At 39.5% G+C, this 25,572-nt stretch overlaps 1 protein-coding gene and 1 long non-coding RNA gene across 9 annotated transcripts in view; both read left to right on the plus strand.

The window, feature by feature from the left end:
• Window positions 1-786, plus strand: part of LOC125339852 — a 124,726-nt gene extending 123,940 nt beyond the window's left edge. The window contains exon 3 of the long non-coding RNA XR_007208642.1: window positions 690-786. This is a non-coding gene — a long non-coding RNA (uncharacterized LOC125339852). The remainder of the gene's footprint in view (window positions 1-689) is intronic.
• A 279-nt stretch (window positions 787-1,065) lies between these two features.
• Pam (peptidylglycine alpha-amidating monooxygenase) overlaps window positions 1,066-25,572 on the plus strand; it is a 155,367-nt gene continuing 130,860 nt past the window's right edge. For all 8 annotated transcript variants that reach the window (XM_048331140.1, XM_048331141.1, XM_048331142.1 and 5 more), the window contains exons 1-2: window positions 1,066-1,172; window positions 2,215-2,335. In XM_048331140.1, the coding sequence (XP_048187097.1) occupies window positions 1,081-1,172; window positions 2,215-2,335 (213 nt within the window). In that variant the 5' untranslated portion in view covers window positions 1,066-1,080. The remainder of the gene's footprint in view (window positions 1,173-2,214; window positions 2,336-25,572) is intronic.

Raw genomic sequence — 25,572 nt, forward strand, 5'->3', positions numbered from 1 at the left:
CATGCATATGTACACATTACATGCATAAACATTACTTTGTACATTAGATCCCAGATATTTAAACAGACATTTGCTTCTCATACGTCGTGTTCACTGTGGAGCTTTGGGCTCGTTTTAAAACAATTTGGAGAACTTGGGCAATGACTTCTGTCTTCCACTCCTGCCAGGGGTATCTGTCTCCTGTGCTCTGTAGCTGTGCTGCATATATATACATATATATCTATATATGTTAAATTCTTTTTCTCATTATAGTATTGGTGTGTCCAAGTGCTTTGTCTGCCTCTGGGTTTTGTTGTTTTGTTTTAATCCTGTCATCTGTGGGAATAACTTTGTTTACCTCTGACAGCTGCATTACGCACCTTTGTGGTGAGAGCAGAGAGTAATAGGGAAAGTAAGAATAAATCGGGGCGTGAGGGGTGGAGGTGAAGGGAAAACTGAAGAAATAGGGGTGGGGGAGGCCGGGAAGCAACACATTTAGCAACCAACCCGGGACTGGGGTGCAAGGGAGGCAGGAGAGAGGGGTTGCGCCCTGGGGGTGGGGGTGAACTGTGGGGGCTGGAGGTGGGGGGGGCCCGCTGTAACCCCCCCCCCCCCGGCCGGGGCGCCCGCCGGTGGCAGCGCCCGGGGATCTGGCGCGGCGCGGCGGCGGCGACGCGTTAGTCATCCCTTCCCCGCTTCTATTTTTGCAGGTTGTGAGGATGAGTGACGCGGGCCGGGGCGAGCGCCCTCGCCGAGCCCGTCAGCGGGGGCTGGGGAGCAGCGCCCCGCGCGCCTAGCCCGCCCGCCCGCCCCGGGACCACAGGGCCGCCCGGCCCCGCCCGCCCCGCGCGCCCCCCAGGCTCTCCGACTGCGCCGCGCCCGCCCCGGGGGTGCAGCCCTCCGTCCCTCCCTCCGTCCGTCCGTCCGTCCGTCCGCGCTGCGCGGCCCGCAGCGGCTTCCCGGGGGGCGGGCGAGCCCCGCGGCCATGGAGTGAGTAGCGGCCGCCCGCCCGATCGCCCGCCCGCCCGCCCGCTCGATCGCCCGCCCGCCCCACCGCCCGCCCCATCGCCCGCCGCGTCCCCGCGGGCCGGGGACCTGGCCATGGCCGGCCGCGCGCGCTGCCTGCTGCTGGCGCTCCTGGCCCTGCAGAGCGGCTGCCGGGGGCTGCGCAGCCCGCTCGCCGTCTTCAAGAGGTGGGTGCTGCCCGCTCGCGGGGGGGGAGGGGTGCGTGCGTGTGAGTGTGCGTGTGTGAGTGTGTTCCGCGCGGGTTGCGCGTGGGTTCCCACCGGCTCTCCAGGGCCATCCCGCGGGGCGAGCCAGGCAAGGGGAAGCGGGGGGATCGGGGATCCAGAGGCTCGGCGACCCCGGGCTCTCCGCGGGCCACTCGGGGACTTGGTGCTGTAACTTCGTGTACAAGTCCCCCCCCCCCCCACCTCCCACCCCCCACCCCGCCTTGCAGAGCAGGCTCCCGCCCCGGCTTTCTCAACTCCCATTAGAAGTTGGGGTGGCCCCCACCGATCCCCCCACCACCTCTCTTGGGGAGACATGGGGGGCCCCCGGCTGTATGGGCCTTGGGACTCCAATGCCTCCCTGGTTCTAACAGCCCCAGGTGGGGGTGGGGGGTGGAGGGGTAACTCTCCAGGCCGATCCGGGGGCCAGCAGGGCAGATCCCGGGCCGTGCACGCCCGCCTCGCGATTGCGAAGGGGAGCGATGCTTGCACGCTGGCGATGCACGCGCCTCCCGCGAGCGCGGTGCGGGTTCGCCTCGCGGGTCCGGCTGGCGGCTATGGGGGTTCCCGGACGCTTGGAACAGTTCCCCCAAATGCGCTGCCCGTGGGTCCGCATCCCTGCTGTGTAGCGACCTCGCAGGCGTGTGAGGATGATGATCTCCACTGTGACCACCGTGTGTTACTCACTAGAAAAGCAGAGGACAGCGGAGCTCCACACACAGACACAGATCCTTCTTCCTTTTAATTGAATAGAGTCCAACATGTAGCCTGTATTCTGTTTACAAGTAGCTATAGATGGTTCATGGGCTAAAAAAGAAATTCTGAGGTTGCTTTCTTCCCCCCCCCCCCCACCCAAAATAAAATCACTATATCAGAAATACATAGTTAGGACATCTCTAGAGTCTTCATGGGTCCTCTATTAATCCTCTTTCACTTTAAGATCATAGACGTGGTTTTCCCCTTCACGTTAGGTTTAAGAGTACTGAAAATTTTCTTCTTCATTAAGGTTTAAAGAAACCACCAGATCATTTTCCAATGAATGTGTTGGCAGCGCTAGACCAGTGATTCCTATCGACTCATCAGACTTTGCATTGGATATTCGAATGCCCGGCGTTACACCGAAACAGGTGAGAGGAATGTGTATTTCCTTGCTCACTGATTGTGCACACGATCTATAATTAAATCAGGAAATGACATTGACAACTGTAGCAACTTCTTTAAGGTAGCCATTTGCGTCCAGATTCCTCAGAGTTAGAAAGATTTGAATAGTAGAAAGAAAAATAAGTGTTTCAAGCCAAGACTTCTAAATATATTTGGTGTCTGCACTTTTACTCATGTTATTAGTTTGGAACCTGGGCAATGTGCATTTCGAACTTGACTTGTGAGGATTAGGCCCAGCACACAGCACCAGACCAAGGCCTTCCAATATGAACGATTATTCCAATCAAGTGAAGTGACACAGAGTAGCCACATCGAAGAGATTATTGTGCTTGAATTCCTTTCTACAAGTTAAGAAAGAAAACATTTTCTGCCAAGAATTTAAAATGCAAGCACTCCACACTTAAAAGTTAGGAACACTGTTCATACAGGTGGCTGATTATGATTTTTTTTTTTTTGGCTCAACTTGCTGGGTAGAGAGGTTTTTGAAGAAAGAATGTCAGAGCTTGTATTAATATATCTTCCAGAGTAGAACTGGTTGCTAAGGCCTTCTCTATTTGAGGTATAATCATAAAGCTCAGACCCTTTTCTGTCACGTACGCAAGATGTTTCATTAAGCATAAAAATACCAGAATTAATTATGCTTTGCAGCCAGGCATTGCAGGGATTTAAGTATGTCATTAAAAGATAGCCCTTTTCTTTGGAAGGGCTGAACAGACAGGGAAGGACCTGGGTGTTGTACAGCTGCAGTGGTTGGTGACTCATTCTTGCAGATAACATTCTATTTTCCTTTTAGCTCTGGGAAAACAAAAGTATTGTACTTATTGGGGAAAAAAAATTCTTTCAAAATTGGCAGCCGACGATCTAGAAAATACACATGGGCCTTTTCCCTTAGGGGTTAAGAACTGACATTTATTCGAAGACTAGTATATTATCTAATTACCTATAATTACTTTTTCATTGTTAGAATGAGCCTCACACTCCCCCTTACTAAATGATCACGCATATGATTTTCTGTGCGTTCAGTTGTTACTGTCCTAATCTGATTTCTGTAACTCCAGATATTGTAGTTAGCCAAAAGGAAGGTGATGAGATTCAGACAAGTAGAAGAGTGTCTGGTCATCAATGGTGAAGTGTACCTCCTCTTTTCTCTTTTGCTATTAAACTTAATTTTTCTCCTTTTTTTTTTTTTTTTTTTTTTTTTTGGCCAGTTTTGGGCCTTGGACTCAGGGCCTGAGCACTGTCCCTGGCTTCCTTTTTGCTCAAGGCTAGCACTCTGCCACTTGAGCCACAGTGCCACTTCTGGCCGTTTTCTGTATATGTGGTGCTGGGGAATCGAACCCAGGGCCTCATGTATACGAGGCAAGCTCTCTTGCCACTAGGCCATATCTCCAGCCCCTCTCCTATTTTTCTTAATCATAGTTTAGATGACTTCTTTTAAAAGGTTCACTTTTTTGCATACCTTTCCCCTCAAGAATATCCTGTTTTAATCAAATTGTCATTATTGATGTTCATTATTATTTTCCTTCTTTTTCTTCTTATTGTTAAAGAGCAATCTCATTTGCCTTATTTAACAATAATAAAGCAAAGTTATAAGAGAAATGATTGTAGGAAAGAAGTCCATTTTTATAATATAAAATATTTATTTTAAAACTCTTATTCTTCTCAAAATTACATGGAAAAAGAACATATATTATTTTAAATATTTCCTTTTGGTTTGCACCATCTTCATTCAACTTTGCTTTGTGCAATGGACATTTGCTGGATGCCATTTCAGAGAATAAGTTAATGTCCTTTTCACTCTTTCCACGCATTCATGTGGTTCCCAGGAGCTGTCTACCCAGTTCCTAAAGTGGGTGAAATTTAGCAAACAATTATACCTCCCTTTCCTTAGCAAAATAATTGATTCAGAAGAATCAAATCAGATTTTAGGATTTCTGCTTGAAATATATGTTCGGTTACATGTGAATGATAGTGGTCTAGTTGCGCAGAACTGATGGTTGAATATTCATTCCACATTCCCTCAACACTTTTTTTGTATTGTAATTTAATGTGACAACTTTTGATTATAAAAGGATCTGGCTAAATGACAATTCAAGGATTCCTGAAAAATTACATAATTTAGTGCTCAATCATTTACCATATTTTTAAACACAAAGTAGTATAATGAGAAGATTTTTATTTTTGGCCAATCCTGGGCCTTGGACTCAGGGCCTGAGCACTGTTGCTCAAGGCTAAAACTCTGCCACTTGAGCCACAGCACCACTTCTGGCTATTTTCTATATATGTGGTGCTGGGGAATCGAACCCAGGGCTTCATGTATATGAGGCAAGCAATGTTGCCACTAGACCATATTCCCAGCCCGAGAAGATTTTTTAAAACATCACAGAGTATGGAATTATCTGCTGAAAAGTTATAGATCTAGGAGCTCAGGGTAAGTTTTTATAAATGAGGATGTAGGGCTGCTTGGCTCAGGACTTCACAATGTCAGGTGACATCTTTAGAATCCAAGGTTGTCAGGAACAGTGTCAGACCAGTGCTGAAATACACAAATCCTGTGAAAAGATGATGAAGTTTGATGATGTGAAGGACAATACCTAATTCATACCAGGAATTATGCAGCCCCTCCAGTTTGTTCTACAATGGAAATCTGGTTTGGAAGGCACATTTTCTATGTTTGATGCAAGACTAGGAGAGCTCCAGAACACAGGAACAGGAAGCGAGTCACCGAAGCCAAGTAGCAGGCGTGTAGACTTGCAGTCAGCCAGCTGGTGATGAAGTAGCATGATGAGTTCTGCACAGGGAAGTCTCAGCAGGCACATTTTGATAACCATGGAAGGACACCCTCTATTTAATCGTACTAAGAGGTGAATCACTTTCCACAGACTCCTTCATTTGTCCATTACAAAGGACCTTGAAGGATGTTTCGCAGTGTAGGAAATCAGTGTGCACATCACAGCACGTTTGACCGACCATGTGTTATCAGCACTTGGTTTGGTCTGGCTGACCTACTTACCACAGGCCTTGTAAACTTTCATGACAAATGGTAGACTCCCTGCTAAATATGTCCAGAAAAGATGAATACAGATTTCCTGGGCCTTCTTTTCTCCTGTCCTTGGTGTTCTTAGTGGGTAGAGCAAGCTCTGTGATACTATGAGTTCTTTTGGTGAAATGAAATAGTCTTTTCCTAAATTGTAGATAAAACTAGTGGTAAGTCAAGTATCAAGTACTTAAGAGGAAAGTGGATAAAAAGACAAGAAAGAGTAAAAACTTTCAAAGTTTTAGAGGACAGAAACTAAAGGTAAAAGAAAAAAAGCTGACAAAGTCCAAGAAAATAAAATGACCAAAGCCAGAAATAACAAGACCATATGCTAGTTCTATTTTTAACTTTTTGAATAGCCTCCATGCTGATTTTGATACTGACTACACCAATGTACATTTTACCCATGTTGTGTGAGAATTCATCTCCTTGCTTATTCTAGCTATCATTTGTTGTTGCTGTTGAATGGTAGACATTTTGACTTGACAGGGAATCATAGCAGTGTATTGATTAGCATTTTCCAAGACTGTTGAAAACTCCTTTATGCGATTATTGACTGTGTGTCTTCTTTTGTAAAACTACTTATTTGACCATTTATTAATTGGATTATTTGCTCTTTTGTCTCTCATTGTTTGCGCTCTTTATATATTCTGAATACTAATCCCTTGTCAGATCAATAACTGGCAAATGTCTTCTACTTTGTAAGTGCTCTCTTTACTCTGATAAATGTCTCCTTCTATGTAAAGAATCTTACTTGTCAATCTTACGTGTCAATTCTTCCTCTTATTTTCTGAGCCATTGAAATCCTCTTCAGAAAAACAGAAGTATGGTATGATCCTGCTATGCTATCCTATTCTTGCATATATTATACCCGAAGGATTGTAAAGTCAGTACACAATACACTTCTATGCCCATTTTTATAGAAGCTCTATTCACAATAGCCAGGTTATGGAATGGATCCACAGGCCATCAACAGATGAGTAGATTAAAAAAAACCAGGGAATATATGCATGGTGGAGAATTACTCAGTCATGGGGAATAAATGTGTGTCTCATTTGTGGGAAGATGGATGATGGATAGAGCTAGAGATCAGCATATGAAGTGAAGTAATAAGCTAAACTCAGAAAGACAAACATTTCATTTTCTGTCTTGGGTGGAATGTAGTTGTAGTAAAATAAAAATACATGAATGTGAAAGGGAAACTGAGATGGGCTTCAGAAACAGAAGAGGGTGATACCATTTCCTGGAGGATGAATATGATGGAAGTAATGTGTGTGTGTGTGTGTGTATGTGTGTGTGTGAAAATGTAACAGTATGGCTTTGTATGGTGACTCATGCCTATAACCTCAACTACACAAGGAGGCAGAGATAAAGGGGATGATGATTCAAGGCCAACCTTAGCAACAAATTAGCAGGACTAATATCAACCAGAATTCTGCATATGATGGTACACATCTGTAATCTCAGGTACATAGGAGTAAGTAATAGGCTCATGATCCAGAATATTCCCAGCAAAGATACATGACGCTATCTAAACAATAATTAAACAGAAAGGTCTTGGGGCATGGTTCAAGCCATCGAACATTTGTCTGGGAAGTATGAGACCTGTATTTCAAACACCGAAACTCAATATAATGATCAGTAATATTAATATTAATGCAATAAGAATAATACTAACAATGAAACCCATTAAATTATTTTAATTGTAGAAGGGAGGACAAGAAAAAAACAATAGAATCTTTTTATCAAAGTACATTATATGTACAAAAGTACATAGTACAATGAAACCCCTTTGCACAGTTATGCTAATAAAAGGTACATTACATACATTTATGAAAATATCAAAATGAAATCTCTCACTTGCATAACTAATATATGTTAATAAAAATAATTTTTGTTGAACATGCATGGCTCCCAGCTGTAATTCTACCTACTTAGGAAACTGAGATCTGGGCTGGGAATATGGCCTAGTGGCAAGAGTGCTTGCTTCCTACACATGAAGCTCTCGGTTCGATTCCCCAGCACCACATATATGGAAAACGGCCAGAAGGGGCGCTGTGGCTCAGGTGGCAGAGTGCTAGCCTTGAGCGGGAAGAAGCCAGGGACAGTGCTCAGGCCCTGAGTCCAAGGCCCAGGACTGGCCAAAAAAAAAAAAAAAAGGAAGCTGAGATCTGAGGACTGAGAGCCCACAAGACTCTTATCTCCAGTTAACCAGCAAAAAGTTGGAAGTGAGTGATAGCTCAAGTGGTAGAATCCTAGCCCTTGAGTAAAAAACCTCAGGGACTGCACCCAGGCACTGAATTCAAGCCCTAGGACTGGCACACAAATTGAATAGAAACAATTCAGGAATACCTAGAAGATGAAGAATATTCTTTAAATCATAATATTAAGGAAGATTCAAAACCTATGGAAGATATTGAATCATATAACTTTTTTGATTAAAGAACTTAGGAAAGAGGAGATACACAACTATTGCTAATATATTGTCAAACATAAGGTCAAGTTAAGAAATTCTAGATATCTACCTATATTAGAAGCCTTATTTGAAATATAAAACTATGTGATATTAAAAACAGACCTTGCTATATAAACATTTATCTCTTTATGTAAACATATATAATGCAAGAGCTGAAGAATCTACCTTAGAATCACAATGGCTTCACTCTCTTGTTGTTTTGCTGGGTTGTTGTTCTTGTTATCATTTCTTTTTTCTTTTACAATTTGGCATGGGGGCTGGGAATGTGGCTTAGTGGTAGAGTGCTCGCCTCGTATACCCTGGGTTTGATTCCTCAGCACCACATATATAGAAAAAGCTAGAAGTGGCGCTGTGGCTCAAGTGCTAGAGAGCTAGCCTTAAGCAAAAGGCCAAGGAAAGTGCTCAGGCCCTGAGGTCAAGCCCCAGGACTGGCAAAAAAAAAAAAAATACAATTTTGCATGATTGTGAGGAAAGAGAAAGCAGAGAAAAATTGTGAAGGACCTAGAATTTATCGACACAGGCTTCAAATCCAGCAGAACAGCTGGAAGGGAGGATGTCTTGAGATACTCTTTCAGAAAGCTCTTTGCTGCTCATTTTATTTTCTTAGTCATCTGATCCCTGTGGACGTGTACTCTCACTAACTGTCATATCAGCACACAAAATAATTTGATAAACTGCCAATTCCTTTATAATCCTAGTAAAGTGCTAGCATTAGTTTGGTGAGTTAGCGCTCCCATGGGTGCTTATTTTAAAATAAGCTAAATGAAGGTACCATTGCAATGATTTTAGCAATTTAGATCTACCTTAATGCCATGGTTGACAACATAGCCTTTAGGACCAGACTGACAGCGTTCTTGCCCCTGCTCTGGCGAGTTCAGCACAGGTCTGTTTATGAACCAGCTCATCCACTAGGAGGAAGGACAAGTTTCCCTTCCTTGGCTGCTCTGACCAGTGAGTCAATACCAGTAACATATTTGGTGCAAATGCCCTGCCTATGGTCAGTTCTCAGGAGATGTGCACTGGTGTTGCTTCCGGTTATTTTGTGTGATAGAAATATATGCCAGCCGTAAAGAGAAATCGTTGGCTGTTATGCTTGTGGTCATGACTTCATGGAGAAAGGAAGATGTCCCAATTTTTTGAGAGTGAGAGAGGGGGAAGGGTAGGGAGGGAAGGAGGGGGGGGGGGGAGAGAGTGAATGAAGTAGGACCTAACAAGAGGGAGGAAGTACATGCCTCTGGGTGCTTATTCTTACGTATTTCCAGTGGGAAGACACATATTGTTCTTACACTTTCTATGCATCCTTTATACTGTGTGATAGACAAGTTATCAAAAGAAGTATGAGGCCTCCTTTTTTTTTTATTGTGTTTTAGTTTGAATCATCCTGAATTCTTCAGTATTTGTTCTCCTACACACACACACACACACACACACACACACACACACACACACATCTTTCTTAATATAATTTCTTTCAAATCCTAGTAATTTCATTTGATGTTTTGTCAGTTTAAGTCTTCTGCATTTTTGGCTTGAAGCTGAGTGTTTTCTAATTTTGCAAACATAATTTGGCAAAATTAAACATTTTTAAACTTATATATCCAGAGACTATGTATCATTGAAATTTTATTCAGTTAAGGTATATTAGACTATCATAAATGATTGTCCTCCCTTACTCTAAATTTTTGCAGCACTTTTTGAGTATTGTACTTTTTTTCCCTTTGTTAACCTCTTATGAATTCGTATCTCATTTCGCATTTATCTTTTGCACAAATACAGATGATGCCTTGAAATTTAAAAAGGCATCCTTTCTTTGTGTTTTGCAACCCAATATCTTTCTCTAGGAAATAAAATGACTCAAAGTTTAAAGATCACACCTAATGCCCAGAATAGCAAGTTGAAAAGCCTGAAGTTAGTCTTAAGTTACCATTTATTTTAAGATAGCAGAAGAAGGTAGTTATTGACTGCAGTAGAACAAAGAAAATACTCCTACAGAATTTTCTCTAACACTTCCCATTCGGTTTTACTTTGTTCTTCAAGTGAATCATCTTCAGAAAATCTTTACTAATATGGTTTATTTTTTGCAATCATAACACACAGATGATCACATAATTAATATTCAGCTTTGATGGACTTTTATTTCTGCCCACCTTTAAAGAATCAATTTTAAAATATCAGGGTGTAATCACATCGTTTATAACCAGCAGTTACAATATCCATCTTATCAGAGTAAATATACAAGTGAATGCAGGATTGTTTATCTGAAGCGAATTCAACATTTTCATGTAAAGATAGTGCAGATGGTGTAAAAAGTGTGGCACTTGTCTGCTTCTGAGACTATTATAGTGTGTTAAGTATATGTATGGTAAAAGTTTATTAGGTGGAAAATGTACATATCTCTAATCAATGCCAGAAACAGGGCAAAATTAGCATTGACTTCATAAAAATGACTCATAAAATGTGATTTTATTGGGAAAATTCTTAGTTGTTTTAGGAGTTATGAATTCCTCATCTACTTTTCTCCATTTATTTGTACATCATGGTTGCATTCTTTTGAAAGTCTCGTGTTCTAGAAATGGAGGTTTGGCTTGTGTGGCAGTGTGAGAACCTTGAGTTAAAAAGCCAGGCCAGATCACAAGGCCCCTAAGCCCAAGCCCTAGTAACCACAAAAAAGAAATTACATTAAAATACTGTGTATTCTTTGAGTCAGAAGAAATTTTTAAAAGGAGAAAGCCATATACTCTTGTTTCTCTATCTGACCTCAGTGGCCAACTTAACTTTCAGTAGAAGTCTTGCTGAGAAATGAGAGAAAAGTAATCTGTGGGCACAGAGCTTTTGTGCACTGTTGTATATAGCTCAGGCGATTCACATAGCTGTGGAGAATAGATCCATGCTGTTCTAGAGCTACCGTATGATTGCTAGGAATCACCTGAAGATGGTTTCCACCCTCCTCTGGGAGCTCTGGCGATATCCTCTCTTGTTAGAGGCCACATTGCATCCCATATGTTTTAGGCCTCCAACCTGTCTACCACACTCTCTCTTCCTCTTCCCCCTCCTCCCTCCCTCCTTTCTCTCCCTCCCTCCCTCCATCCCTCCCTCCCCCTCCTCTTGCCTTCTTCTACTGGAATCTGTATACATGAGAAGAGACACATCCAAAGGAGATAGCTTCTTCAGCCAAATCTGCCTGACAGGAAGTAGCTGCCTAGAAAGTGTGAAGAACTGAGGGTCACACTGAGCCTGCTGTGGACGTGTGCAGTGATACGGAAGTGACACCTGTCAGGACAGTGGAAGAAGCCTGGCACCAATGGCTCACATGTGCAATCTTAGCGACTCAGGAGTCCGAGATCTGAAGATGGTGATTTGAAGCCAACCTAGGCAGGATAGTCCATGAGACTCTTGCTCCAATTAACCAATACACTTCTTTGTTACATGGCAACTCTTTTGTACAACTACTTGAAGATAATAATGATAATAATAATTATTATTATTATAATTATAAAGCTGGAAGTGGAGCTGTGGCTCAAGTAGGAGCTTTAAGCAGAAATACTCAGGAACATCACCCAGTGTCTAAGTTCAAGCCCCAGAATTAGCACCAAAAATAGAAATAAATAAAGAAGAGAAGGAGAATGTATTGCTAATGTTGTGCATTTGAATTAACACAAGGTTTAAGATAATATTGCAGAAGTAGCTATTATATGAGGGGCTCCCTAGGCTCCAGTTTTTTTTTCCAGGAGGATTTAGGGCTTTCTTGTTTTCTTTCGACTAAACTTTTTCAAGGAGAAAAGCTGCTTTTGAATGCTCATTATGTACCAGTAGAACATGGGCACTTTACATGAGGTATTTCATTAATTCTCATAAAAGCTGGGTTGGGTGTTCCAGGCCTTAGCTTCATCTTTTGCATAAGAAATCAAATCCCAAAATGTTTGTGTAACCTATCCATAGCTAAATAGTCAATATACACAGACAAATTAATTTTTAATCTGTCTATGTGTATCTACTTTGTATGATATTTGTATATAATAATCATGCATACATTGTCAAAATATAGCTACTGCAAACAGCATACAGATTACTTACTCCAATCTAATTTTTTCTTACATTTTCTTATGCCCAAACAGAAACAAATGCTAGTAGTCTTATTCCGCTAAGGAATTTCTGTTCACCTCAGGAAACTAGTTTAACTTATTTTAACAAAAATTCTATTATTCCATTCTAAATATAAGGCAGAGATTTGCATATTATTTTCAGAAGTGTCAGGTAGAACTATTTTCTGCTTGTCAGTCACCATGCAGCATCCATTATCAACAATTGCAGTTAGAAAGCAGCTACATAGCTAACATGAAAATGAATGGCTTGTCTTTGTTACAGTAAAACAGTAACTAACAAACAATAAAAGCTATATTTACTAAAACAAGCAGCCATTCCAGGAGCTGTAGTTTTTCTGATCCCTGATTGAAACAATTGCTTTTGCCACTTAAGCTAATAAATGGATTTAACCTCTGGCATCTCACGGACTGACTTACAGAACATACAGAATAAAAATATCAATGCAAGGTTAACAGCATTTTAAATCTTTGTTCCTTAGTTACCTATTCTGTTTTCATGAGTAAATGATGTTAAACTAGAGTTCTCTTTTTTAGAGTTTTGTATTTCAGACTTCTGTTTCAGTAAATGACAATTCCTGTGTTACAGCTCTTCTAGGCCAAATATATCAGTGTGTTTATTGACACCTCCTTCTCCTGGGTGTCCCTCAGCAATACACCAGAAAATCCTTTTGGTCCTACTTTTCAACTATATCCCAAATCTATTCTCACCACAGCCATATTTCCCATTAGGGCTCAAGCATCATTAGGTCTCTGTCTCAGACTATTAGTCTTCTAAATTAGCCTATCTTGTACCTTATGCAGCCTTAGAATATGGTCCACACAGCAGTCACAGGGATCCTACTCACAGAGCAGCTAGATCGTACCATTCTCTAAGACCCTTCAAGAGTTTGCTGCACCAAGTCCTGCATAAAGCCAAGTCCTCCATAAAGCCAAGTCCTGCAGAAGGGTCACCAAAGCCGGGCATGTTCCCTACTGTCTTTTTCCACTACTTGTTCTCACATGGGTGATAGAAAGTCATCTTAAAACTAAACAAAGCTGATGTGACTAAAGTGCAGCAGGCAAAGGAATCCAGCCTGAACGGAACTCAAATTTAATTTGTGCCAAAGGCAGAATTAGGACAAGGCACCTGTGCTCATGCGTGTATTCCTAGCTTAATCAGGAGGCTGAAATCTGGAAGATTGAGTTTAAAAGTTTAAAGCCAGTTCAGGCAGAAAAGTCCACTAGATTCTACTGGAGGCATGACTCAAGTAGTAGAGAAGCATGAAAGCTGCGTAAGAGTAAGCCTGTTAGCAAACTCTGGCTCTGGCCAAAAAAGGAGGAGACAGTAGAGAGAGGAAAGTAGGGAACGAGATGGGGCTCTGTAGAGTCAAGGAAGTAAAATAAGAGTAAATGTGATTCGGCCAACTGTTTGTTGACATTTATCACCGTTGTGATTCTGCCCTACGACAGAGACTGAGAGACAGACACTTTCATTTCTCAGGTGTTGGCTGGAACAGCAAGTTCAGCAGACTTGAGTTTTCCCCAGCAAGCACTTTAAAGAGCACTGGAATCACCTTACGGTTGTAGCATTGAGCTGTTAGACTTTCTGTTTAGGCATGGTTAGTGAAGGCCTAGTTTAGAAGGCTGAGAAGAGTCTGGGTAGAGTTTTGTGAGGGAGTATACTTATTCTAGGTACAAGACAGATGAGAACCCTAGTTAACCACTAAAGATGAAATTTATTTACCAAGAACAGAGTCTGAATGGTTAAAACACATGCAAAAGAAAATTGTTAAACTAATATATAAAGAAGTCCTACAGGATATTGAGAAGATAAGTGGTAAGTGAAAAATATGAATGTTAATGGACAGCATGACCATCATACAAACCTATGAATAATCAGAAATTTAAATGAAGGGAAATGGTCATATAGTTCACCTATTACTTAGACAAAATTCTAAAAGCTACGATATACAGAACTATGAAATGACAGTGTCTCATGCATTGCTGGTGGGATATTTTTAGGAAATGTTCCTAGAATTATCTTTTACAATAAAAATGCTCATATCCTTAACATTGTGGGAGATTATTCCACCGTGTTATGCAGTAATTGAAAGACTAAATGAGTGCTACATCTAAAGTCCTAGAAATACTAATTGTATATGAAGTGAGAAAAGTCACTTGTAGAGTCGTGTACAAAACATGATCTCACCGTGACAGAAATAAAGAATCCCAAGCCCCTAGTATGTGGGTGTCTCTGTTCACATGTTCCTGTACAGTCATACAGGCATGACGGAGGCATATCAGGCTTTGTTGAAGAGGTAGCAGTGGTGGAGGATAAGGACAAATTTGGGGTATTTACATAAGTTGTTTTATCATTAACAGTGTCATCTATTACTTTGCAATTGTTAAAAGTTAATAGAGGTAAACAGTACCATGAACAAAAAGAATACAGCTATATCTTCTGCCTTTCTGATATAAACCCCTAATGTTTTAGAAATCTCTAGAGGGATTTTTCCATACAGTGCCTCTAATTGATAAATTTTTAATTCCTAGGCCTCAGCTTTACAGCAATGCTATTAAGAGAGCCTGATTAATTAAAGAGTTTAGGAAATTTGGTACACATTTAGCAACACATAGAGGCAGATTTGTAGGGGGTCATTTTTCTATTATAGTCAGGCTGGAGATATTTGTGGAAGGCAGCCATGCATATCTTTCCACATTAGCAAGAAAAGTGATTCTCTTTGCACTTATTAGCCACCAGAAAAATCCTCTTTGTTTCTCACTTATTTTTCCAATGTATATAGTCTGAATTAATATTTCAGTAACCCTGGTCAACAAAAAGCAGTTAGAACTATTCCACATGAATGTTTCATTTTTGTAAGCAAAAGTGCAGAACCCAGTCTTTCAAGGCAGTGATTGCTGTTCACAAGTAATGCATCGTAGTTAATCCCATATAAAGGAGCATAGCTGATGTACTCATTAGAGGAATGTCTCTGTCTTTGCAGGAAAAAAAGTCATGCTATCAAGCAGACCTCAGAGCATTTTTAGAGGAAGGCACATAAAAATGTCAAGTACATTTCTGTTGTAGAGTGTTTCATATTCCTATCCTCAGCTAATCCAGAACTAAATGAAAACATTTGCCATGACAACATTGATTTACAAAGGAGCAGTGATGTTTCTGAGAGATTGGACTATTTCCTTTCATAAATCTCCAATGGGTGTACACAGTGATCACCTTAACACCTTATTTAATAGTTTCACATCGAACGCAAAACATTTTGGTTTACTATATGTAAATGTAATTTAAAAATACAATTTAGAACAAAACAAAAAACACTTAGCAAAACTGACACCATGTTAATGGAAGCAACAAACATTTAACAAAACTGATACCACATTAAAATATTTTAGCCTTTGTTATTTTCTGGATGTAAACAATATTTAATGTGCTCAGTTTAAGTGATTCCAGCTTAAATGACCATTTTGCAATGAAAATGCAAATTCTGTTTGCTTTGCTATTTTCATAATTGATCTTATCAGTCGTAATATTTAGATTGTCCATTTTGCACATATTAAAATATTAATTTTATGTCCCTAGTGTATTTTTCATAGTGCTAAGGCAGTTTTCACTGATATTTTATAATAGGATTTCCTCTTCTTGACTATGAAGACTGACACAGTAGAGACAAGGAAATTCCTGAGTAAATGCAGGTATTAGAGGTGACTGTATTTACAGAAGTTAATAAATGGTAACTATATGGTTTCTTTGCTGTCGTAGCCACTCCTTAATACAAAAGAGAATATTGTGCTCAAGGGTGAGGAAATTAAATTCCTCTTCCAAATCACTTAGAATCTAGTGCAAAAACTATCTCACTCAATGTGAATTTTTTGGCTCAGCCCCACGTAGGTAGTTCTTTTATCTTCTAGCTATTATTTATTTAATAAGCATACTAATCTAGGGTCTGGAAGTACATAGGTGTTAGGTATAAAGGTCCTGTTGTCATCCATCAATTATGGAAAGAATCTTGAGATAAATAACTTCTTGCAGGTGCTGACTGAAGTATTCCCTTCTCACTTTAGTTTGGGGTGACCTGGGAAACCTACAATAGCCAGGGAGATTTGAAACAACACTGGAGAAAATACAGTCCACGTCTAGCACTGTTTAGATGCTGCCAAACCTGCCGCTGTCTGAAGACGTTGAGTTATTGGAAGATTGTCTCTTTATTTCCTCAATTCCTTCTGTCCTGCACACATATTGTCCAGGATCCAAAAAAAAAAAAAAAAAGTCAAGGCTTCCTTGCATTCTAAAACCATCTTCTCCAGAACATATTTAGAGCAATTGAGAAATTTCTAGAGAATAGAGATTTGCAAACCTATGACTCATCACTCTGCTTGCACTCGTTATCAAGGAAATCATTTACTAAATTAAGGATGATATTATTTCCTCTGTGGTAGTCAGTGCCGCATTTTCTGCAAGGCAAATTCAAACCTTTGCTGAGAATCCAAGTCTGTGTTAGCACACAGTTAATTCAGGTGTCGGTAAAGATTGTCCTGTGTAATGCAGGGATAAAATCGTGAGACTTGGGCTCCACTGAGCTCAGTAGTGCTGAGCTATCACCCTAGCCCCAAGAATGTTTCAAGTGGTTTTGCCAAATGATTGAAATGTGAATGGGATTGGAATTGTTTTTCCATCTTTCCTTCTAAATATCAGTATGTCAGAGCACTTCTTGCCCCCTCCTCCAGTATTTATCAAGTTATCTTACTGTGATTGTTCTTTATATCTGTTTTCCAATGTTTAAAATGTCAGTGACGATAAAAGACCCAGCTTCCTACCCATTGCAGTGACTAGTAAGTAGTCTTCCTCTGTAGCAATACTTCCACTGCAGGAGGAGAGAGAATGTGAAGTCTGAGTAAGGGCATCTCTATTTCAGTCCCCACTTCTATCTTCCTAGAAATATACCTTTAAGAATCGAAGTGGTTTGTTTTTTTTAAAATAAGGTGTTCTCATCACAAAAATGATAAATGAGGTAACGCAGTTGTAAATTACCTACATTAAATCATTCCACAATGTATGTCTACTTCAAAGAAGCATGCTCATGATCAATACATGCAGTTTTTACCTCCCAACGTAAAAACAAATGAGGAAATAACAAAAGTTCTTAGAGAAATCTTGTCTTTGTTGTTCACTATTGTATCTTATATAGTAATACTTAGTACCAATGAAGATGAATTGAATATTTTTTTAAAGAAAACATTTTCTTTATGCCAAGAATGTGCTCTGCTTTTTATCAACACCCTCAAACAACCAAACACGCCAGGGACAAGTACTGCGGTAAGTGCACATGGCTTCATAATACAAGAAACATTCCTCAGGGACGGGGTGAGCCCAGGACCTTGCCCATACTAGGCAGGCTCTGCACCTCAGCTATAACCACAGCACTCCTTCTTTTTGTATTTTGGGACAGGGTCTTGGTAACTTTAACCTGGCCTCAAAATTAGGATTCTCATTGCCTCTGCCTCCCAAGTAGATGGAATTATAGAAGTGGGCTACCATGCTCAGCACACATATTAAGTTCGGTGATTCTTTCCAAAGCATGATCAGCTGTTTGAGATATAATTTATTTGAAAATAAAAGTATGTGAGTTTTAAGTATACAGTTCAAGAATGTTGAAATGCACATTGTTGTATAACATTCACCTCCACCCCAAAGTTCCAACATACCTTTGTGTTCTCCCCTCATGCTTAACTCTCTTCGCATCTCTCCCTGCTGCCTACAGATATCCTTTCTGTCACTACAGTTTGGACAATTCTAGATTCACATTCTGTGTGTAGGTGATTATAAAAGTAGGGTCCTTTGACTCTGACTTCTCTCACTTAGCATAAGTAATTCAGGCATCATATTGTGTTTCTCGGTGCTTGGTGCCTTCTTATTCTTAGCAGTAGTTGTGGAGGAGTCTTGATTCTAACTCAGTCTGCTTCTACAACCTGGGCCTGAAGCTTCTGTGTTTTCCAGTCAATATCATTTCCTCAATCATCTTTGATGTTACTTGCCTACCAAAAATCTTTAGGGAGTCCTCCTTCTGACCCAATAAACTCCCTACTTCAGGATCTGACATTGATTTCTCTGTCTCATAGTCATGAACTGTGACACTTGCTAAAATACTTTGCTTGTTCCCAAATTCCCCCATTTTCTACTACACCTCTCTCTTTGTATCCCTGTCAGTGGCAAAACTTGTTTTTAAAAAAGATTTTGTTGGCTTATATTAGTTATACACAGGGGATTTCACTGTGACATTTTCATACTTGCATAAAATGTATGCCAGTCTAACCCCTCAGTCATTTTCCTTTATCACCCTTCCTCTACTCGTTAAAGTAATTTTAGCAGGTGTGTTATTCTATTTTGGTACATAGATGTGAATGTACTATGCTGTTTTGGGTACTGTGGCTCTATAGGTATGCTGTTACAATTGTACCTGTTGGTGGAGGTTCAAACTCAGGGCCTCTTGCTAGGTTGTTTTCCTATCCCAGAGGCACATTTCCATGACACTTTTTATACTCTTTCTGCTTGTTCATTCTGTACTCTGTATCCTCATCTATTGAAATCATGCCCTATTCATTAAGCTATAGAATGCGTTTTTCTTTCTATGAATGCCATAAAAAATGTTGTTCCACTTTCACCGACCTCTTGTGTGGTCATTTGTCAGAATTCATTTTCATGTTTTAAATAGTTCACACTAAAGAGTGTCTGAAAACAGTGACTATATCTTATTCATCTTTGTGCACAATTTATTAGTGTATATGCACACTGAGAAAGCATCCCAAATTGTATTTTAGAGGATGCAGCTCCTACCTACCATTCCTACAATGAAGATACTGTTAATATAGTATTTTGTGTGTTGCACACTGAAGGTACCCAGTGAATATTTGTTGATTAATAAATATTCATTGAATCTATATCTAACTCTATGTTCTTTTATTTGGTTCATATAGTGGAGCAAGCTACCACATGACCTAGAATATTCAATAAAGATTGTCTGTCTAGATAGGATTGTATTTCTAATGTCCTAAAGTGCCTTGGTAGACAATAGCATGACACTAAAGATATTTGGTAGGCAATACCAGATATTTGTTAAGAATAGATACTTACTGGTGGTATGATTTGGTTAAGGCACAGAGCATATTAGCAAACATAGATTGAGTAGGTAGATAGTCTTATAGGAATTTTTATTTTAGTAAACATCTTTCATCCTGGCTTTTTAATTAACTTCTTAATAGCCTAAAGTTTGAGAGCATACTGTGTATTTTTATCCCTTCCTTTGAAATGTCATAACATTTCTCTTCTATGATTTGGCTAAACTGGTTTTGTTGTTGTTGTTCCATTGTACTTACTAGAGTCTCTATGGTCATACTCTGTTCTTTCTGAAATTTCTCTTCCCTCCCCTTTTTGTCTGGCTTCCAATTTATATATATAATCAAACTGAATTAAAGAGAAGTTACAGTTTCATACATTAGGCATTGGATACATTTCTTTTTTAAATTTAGTTTCTTAGAGGTTGAAAGAACAGACCACCTCCTTTGGTTTTTGAGATTTCAATATTATAACTTTCAAAATGTTACTAAATGCTAAAAGAGAACTATGAGGGCAGGGATGCATTTTATGTGCTAGGTCTTCCCCCAGTGGTCTGTGGATGTAGCTTTCCTGTAGTTCACCCTAAGAATATTTTGTAGGTGGGAGTATACACTATCAACGAAACACATTGTGTCTGATTGCTTCTATTCTTGTTATATACTCTTGCATTGTCATTTGTGTGTCTATTATGTATGAAGTTTCCTATCTGCTCTTCTGGTGGTCTTAGCTGCCATTAATGATTATCGTTGCTGATATTTATATGAAGTTGCTTGTAAGTAGTTTAGTTCTGTCATTTTTCTAACTTTGTCAATGGAAACACTTAAGCAAAGAATCTTACGTTACCTCATAAACTGTTTGAACCCCTGAAAATATAGTTTCTTTGGGTTACACCATTTATGTCCTAGAGATATAGAGAGAGAGATAGAGAATATAGAGATAGAACATAGAGAATATGGAGATAGAATAGAGAGAGAGAATATATAGCATTTGTGTTCTAAGATAGACAGAAGGTCAAAGTTGGGTTTTTGGGGGGGACAGAGGGGCAGATGGGGATCTTCCCACATTTCCCTGGAGGTCCAGCAATCTCCCTTCTGTGGCCCAATAACCAGCTGGGACTACAGTAATTTGATTGCATGCTCAACTTGAACTTTTTGTATAACACCTTACTAAAGGCCACTGACTTAATTGTACAATGATGGTGACTGAAGCTTCTTTAGTTTTATCTAACTTATCATGCTTTTTGTATGCACGTGTGTGTGTGTGTGTGTGTGACACGCGCCTGAGAAGACACACAAGAAAAACTGATCTGCTTTTTTTGTTGTTAAATTGTTTTCCAGGCCAAATGAAAGAAGGGTATTATCTGCTGAAGTATATAGTATTTCTGATAGAAAATGATCTGCTGAGAAGTAAAATCATATCTGGAAAATGGGCGTTTGCAGATTGTAGGGCTATTTGATTCATTATAATAAGAACTCCATTAACTGTATGACGAGGATGCCCCGCCCCCTTGGGAGTTTAGAAGACAACCTTTGTAAAGCTGTTCCTTCTCTTGAATTATTAATGTTGTTTTTGAATGGAAGCTGGAAAATTACAGTGGGATAAATTTGGTTTGATCGACATTTTTATAAGCATAAATAAAGTGCTTAAAGGAAAAAGTGACTCAATGCCTGGCAACTATTTTTGAATGAACAGCCTTCATGAAAGACTATTAGTCATGCATATAAAAAAATCAGTGAAATGATTCAACCAACTTTCACAGTGTACCCAGATTCTTGGCCAGGTGGTCTTTGGGAATACAAAGATGACTTCAAGGTATCAGCCCTTCAAACAGCTTAATAACAGGGGACAGACTAGCACAATAAGAGCTTTGTTGAAATTGTTTATTGCTAAAATAGATATGTTTATTATGTGTGAAGGAAAATCAAGGAGCATTCCAAAGGATATTTTTATATCTGATTTTACAGTTCCTTTTGAACAGTTTAAGACAAAGGATGCAAAATTGTTGAAGTGTTCACTTTATGAGCTGAAAATCTCAGAAAAAATATGTAAGTCTAGACTCATTAAAGAGATAGGGACAAGCAGAATAGATTTGCTCTTGATTACTTTGGTTTTATATATATGACCCCATCATTAAGCATTAAGTACCCTGTACGTATTATACCATTTCTTCAGAAGATAAAAATGCATCTTCATTTCAGAAAGTCCAATTGTCTTATATTAATTTAGAATCAAATTGACTTTCAAAATGTGCTTTTTTCCCTCTTCAAGACAGAAATCAACCTTGCAAAACTAGGAAGTGGCATTTTTATTTGTTCTTGTTTTCTTGTATCTTAGTATCTTCTCTACATTACTACAGAAAGAAAATTCTAAATGAGCATGTGCAATTAACCTTGTTATTTCACTTGGCACGAAGACAAGGATTCAAACAATTCTGGAAACTGTTTCAGTATACAAAAAAAAAAAAAAAGAGCTCTGTTTCCCAGTCATTGTCTGCTGATAGTTAAACTTAAAATTATGAGAATTTTGGTTTTGATTTCACAAATGTTATGATCTTTTGGTTGCCTACTATAAAGAAATTTCCTCACGCTTTTCTTTTCTAGCTTGTTATTACGGTGGGTTTTGTTGTGTGTGTGTGTGTGTGTGTGTGTGTGTGTGTGTTCCCCAGCAGTGACCTGTCTCTGCCTAGTGAGTCAATCTTTATTTTTTTTTTCCTTGTGGTTCTAAGTATTGATCTTAGGATCTTAGACTTCCTAGGCAAGTGTTCTGCCACCAGAGCAATCGTCCACTCTTTTTGTTTGTAGTTTGCCGTTTTGTTTGTCGTTTGGCTTTCAGATTAGATCGTATACTTTTTCCTGAGTCCACCTCCGACCTCAATCCTTCACTACAGACAGCCATCACCACACCTGTATAAGCTTACTATGTTTACTAATTATACAAAATGATGAGTTTCATTATGAAACTGACACACTCTAGCAAGTCCATCGTGGTGGTTAGGCAGTGTCTAACAGATAGTAGATGTGCAAATAATTCAAATACATATGACAGAGTTACAACTTATACTATGTTCTTCAAATACCCAAGACAAAATGTTTCTCTTGAAAATAAATCTAATTTAACATAGTAAGCTACTGACTTCTGCATAAAGAATCATTAAAAATATCAACTAAAGGTACCCTATCTTCAGGGTCAAGCAATCAGCTCAGCTTTTTTTTTTTTTTTTTTATTACGCTTTCTCTCGCCTCTTCCCTCTTACATTGTCAATATAGTATATGGGTGTTTGGAAACAGTGGTTGTAAATAATTGACCTTGGACAATGGACAAGTCCCAAATGAATAGAGTTCATGGGTTCTGCTCCCTTAATTAGTATCAGCTCTAGAAGCTGACTGTGCAATTCATCTCACTTTGCCCAGGGGATTTTCTGTTTCTCTCCTCCACTCCCCCTACATCTTCAAGGATATTCTTCTATGTCAGGGCCTTCTTCCTTGGAGCCATAGCAGCAAGCCTACGAGAGAAGCTCACTGATTTACTTAATAGAGAAATATGAATTCAAAAGCTTAACATTTCCCAAAATATTAGTTTATTTTCAGATATATAATGCCTCTATAACTAAGGCAGGAATTCTTTGCTGGATTGGAAATCAACAAGATTCTATTGTGATGTTGTCACTGTGCTAGACTCCTGCTTAAATACTACCAGAACATTTTCCAGTTAGCTGGCTTGTGTTTATATTAGAAGTTTTGGATATTTGGCCTTTAAACATCAGTGTATCAAATCATTTTTTCCTCAGTCTTGTAATTCTCGCTTTTTGGTGGTTGGTATTGTTTGGATTTACATGTCATTTTAATTTGATTTTTTTCCCCTTTCTTTCTTGTTTTCCAAGTTGTCCTTAGCCCTGTGGCCATTACTGAAGGAACTGGTGGGAAAACTTGGTTACTACTGGCAATCTTCTATTGCTGTACGCATTTCTCTACTAGGTAACAATGCAGAGGACAGAGCTAGAGAGGCTAGAGGAAACTGCGGGCACCAAGAGTGCACCTGAAGCTTACCATGGCCTTGAGAAGGGCTTGGGTGTCCCAAGCATACTCCTTGGAGGAGAAATCAGGGCAGAAGCAGTCCTTTAAACTAAGCTAGAGATGTTAACAGAAGCTAGATTTTAACATAGTATTGCATAATATTAATGACCTAATATTATATTATATATTATGTTATATATAATAATATTAATCCTGACATTGTATTGTATCCACACCTGTGAGAATGCTGCTGACTTATGGATTTGTGCCATGGTAGCATTTTCTACTGTCTACTTCTCAAAGGACTTTCACCCATTGGCTTTCCTTGCATAACACTTCATTTTCCTCTAAATGTTCAGATCACTGTTCCTTGGCAAATCACTTATCAGTTGTCTCTTGTACATACTATCTGAGAGTAGGTTCCTTTATGCAGCTTGCTGGTTGCTACCTAGCTTTTATGTTGCGTACATTTCGATCTTAAGGCAAATCTTTTCCTCTGAGTTCCACCTTCATTTTCCAAAATCAACTCAAACGTTAGAAAGTCGAACACCTACTTCATTACCGTCTTCACATCTGGTCTTCTAGTGTTTTATGAATGTGTATTTAGTTAGGCAAGCCAGACACCTAACAGTCATCCTTGACTCTGCCAGCCAACTTTTCATTGACATCAACTCCAATTCATTGTCTAGTTTGTCTTTTAAACACTTCAAGAACCTCTGTCCTAGTCCCTACTCTAGCAATATCACCCAGAGTCAAGCTTCTAGCATTATTTATTCTGAACAGCTGTTTGGCCTTTTTACTAGACTTTTCTAATTAATTCTGCCATCTATAACCATTTACTACAGAAATTTCAATTGCTTTTTTGACTGTTCACCCACTGCTTCCACTACCACCACCAAGGACAGCGTAAAAATCAAGTCCCCTAGCTAGACCTCTGGTCCCTACATTGTATGCACATCTACTTTCTCAGTCCATCCAAAAATATGTTCCCCTTCCCATAGGTACTACATGGCTTTTGTTTTCTCCACCATACCAAATAACCTCCAATTACAGGACCTTTGAAAATACTTTCTTAAGCTAAACCACATGAAACTCTTTCACCTGGATCATTTCCCCTAAAGCACTAGCTTTTGTAGCAATCTATACCTCTCCTGTGTTGCACTTAAAACAGTAAAAATGTAATATTCATTTCTGTGATTATTCCTCTGCTACCCTAGTGGGCTATAAACCATGTGAAGCCAAAGATCACATATGTACGGCCATAGCTTGGAAATGTTGCACAGCATTCACTTACTGGGAGCTCAACATTTGTAAACAGAATATATTAGTGAAAAAGGAATTTCTACATGGGTTTAACTGGGATTTAAATGCGGGCAAGTATTAATGACATGACTATGACAAGATGTATTAGAACAGGCCCAGAAAGAACAAGAATTGTGAAGGCCAGTTTGGTTTTTGGTGGCTCATTTTAAACCTCAAGAGAATAAAATGCAACTCAAGTGATAAAATAGTTTGTAGACCGTTTTTAACGAGGAGCTCTTTTTTTCTATCATTTTGTTTTGTTTCTGTATCAAATACAAACCATTTAAGGTAAAAAGTTGGTGTTTGGGATAGTGACTATTTAGCTTTTCACGAACAGATTAAAATAAATACAGTTTCCAGCCTCTTCTGCTACAGGAGAGGAATATAGATGTGAAGAACTAATGTTGGTTCAGAAAAGTGATATACTTCCATGTTCAGTGAAACCTAATGAAAACCATAAACCATTAGCTTCATTTGAGGAAGAGAGGGCTGATCAATCATCAGCAATTCTTTTTCAGAAAAATACATTTCCCCTCCACATACACCTCTGGCTCCTCCTCTCCTATAACCAAGAAGCCAAGGGGTAGAGTAGCCCACCACTACGGACACCACGCCATGTCCCAGGCCATTCATTCCAGAGGTTGTTCGCAAGTTGCTTTTGGTTACTCAAAAGTGAAAGCTCTAAGACAGCTGTTCTCTCACCAAAATATGGTTCCCTCATCATTTGCTCATTCAGACTTGTAAGCTCCACCCCCACCCAACACACACATACAAAAAGAACACTTGCCAGAAAAGTTGCTCACATTTGAGCTACTTGGCTTTGAGAAAGTTGTCAGCATCACCCACGGTGTGATTATAGTTTAAAATGCAAGTGGAAGTCTGGAATGAGTCAACAGAAGGGTAAAATTCATATGGAAAAGTGATTTTGAGTCCAATCCTAATTAGACAGCATCTGTAATGCAAGTTTCAGTTCAGCCTTTGTTAAAATGAGTGTATTGTCAGTGAAGAGTATAGGTATCGGGCAAATTCCACGCATGTATAGAGAGCTTCCTTCTGGGCCAGCTGTGTTCTAAATGCTGAGGCTGGTCCACACACACTGTTACAACATTAGGCTTTGGTTTGGAACAAATATTCAAAAGGTTGGTGAGGTAGAGCTAAGTTTAA

This window comes from Perognathus longimembris, chromosome 22, assembly GCF_023159225.1.
Source record: "Perognathus longimembris pacificus isolate PPM17 chromosome 22, ASM2315922v1, whole genome shotgun sequence".
NCBI lineage: Eukaryota > Metazoa > Chordata > Mammalia > Rodentia > Heteromyidae > Perognathus > Perognathus longimembris.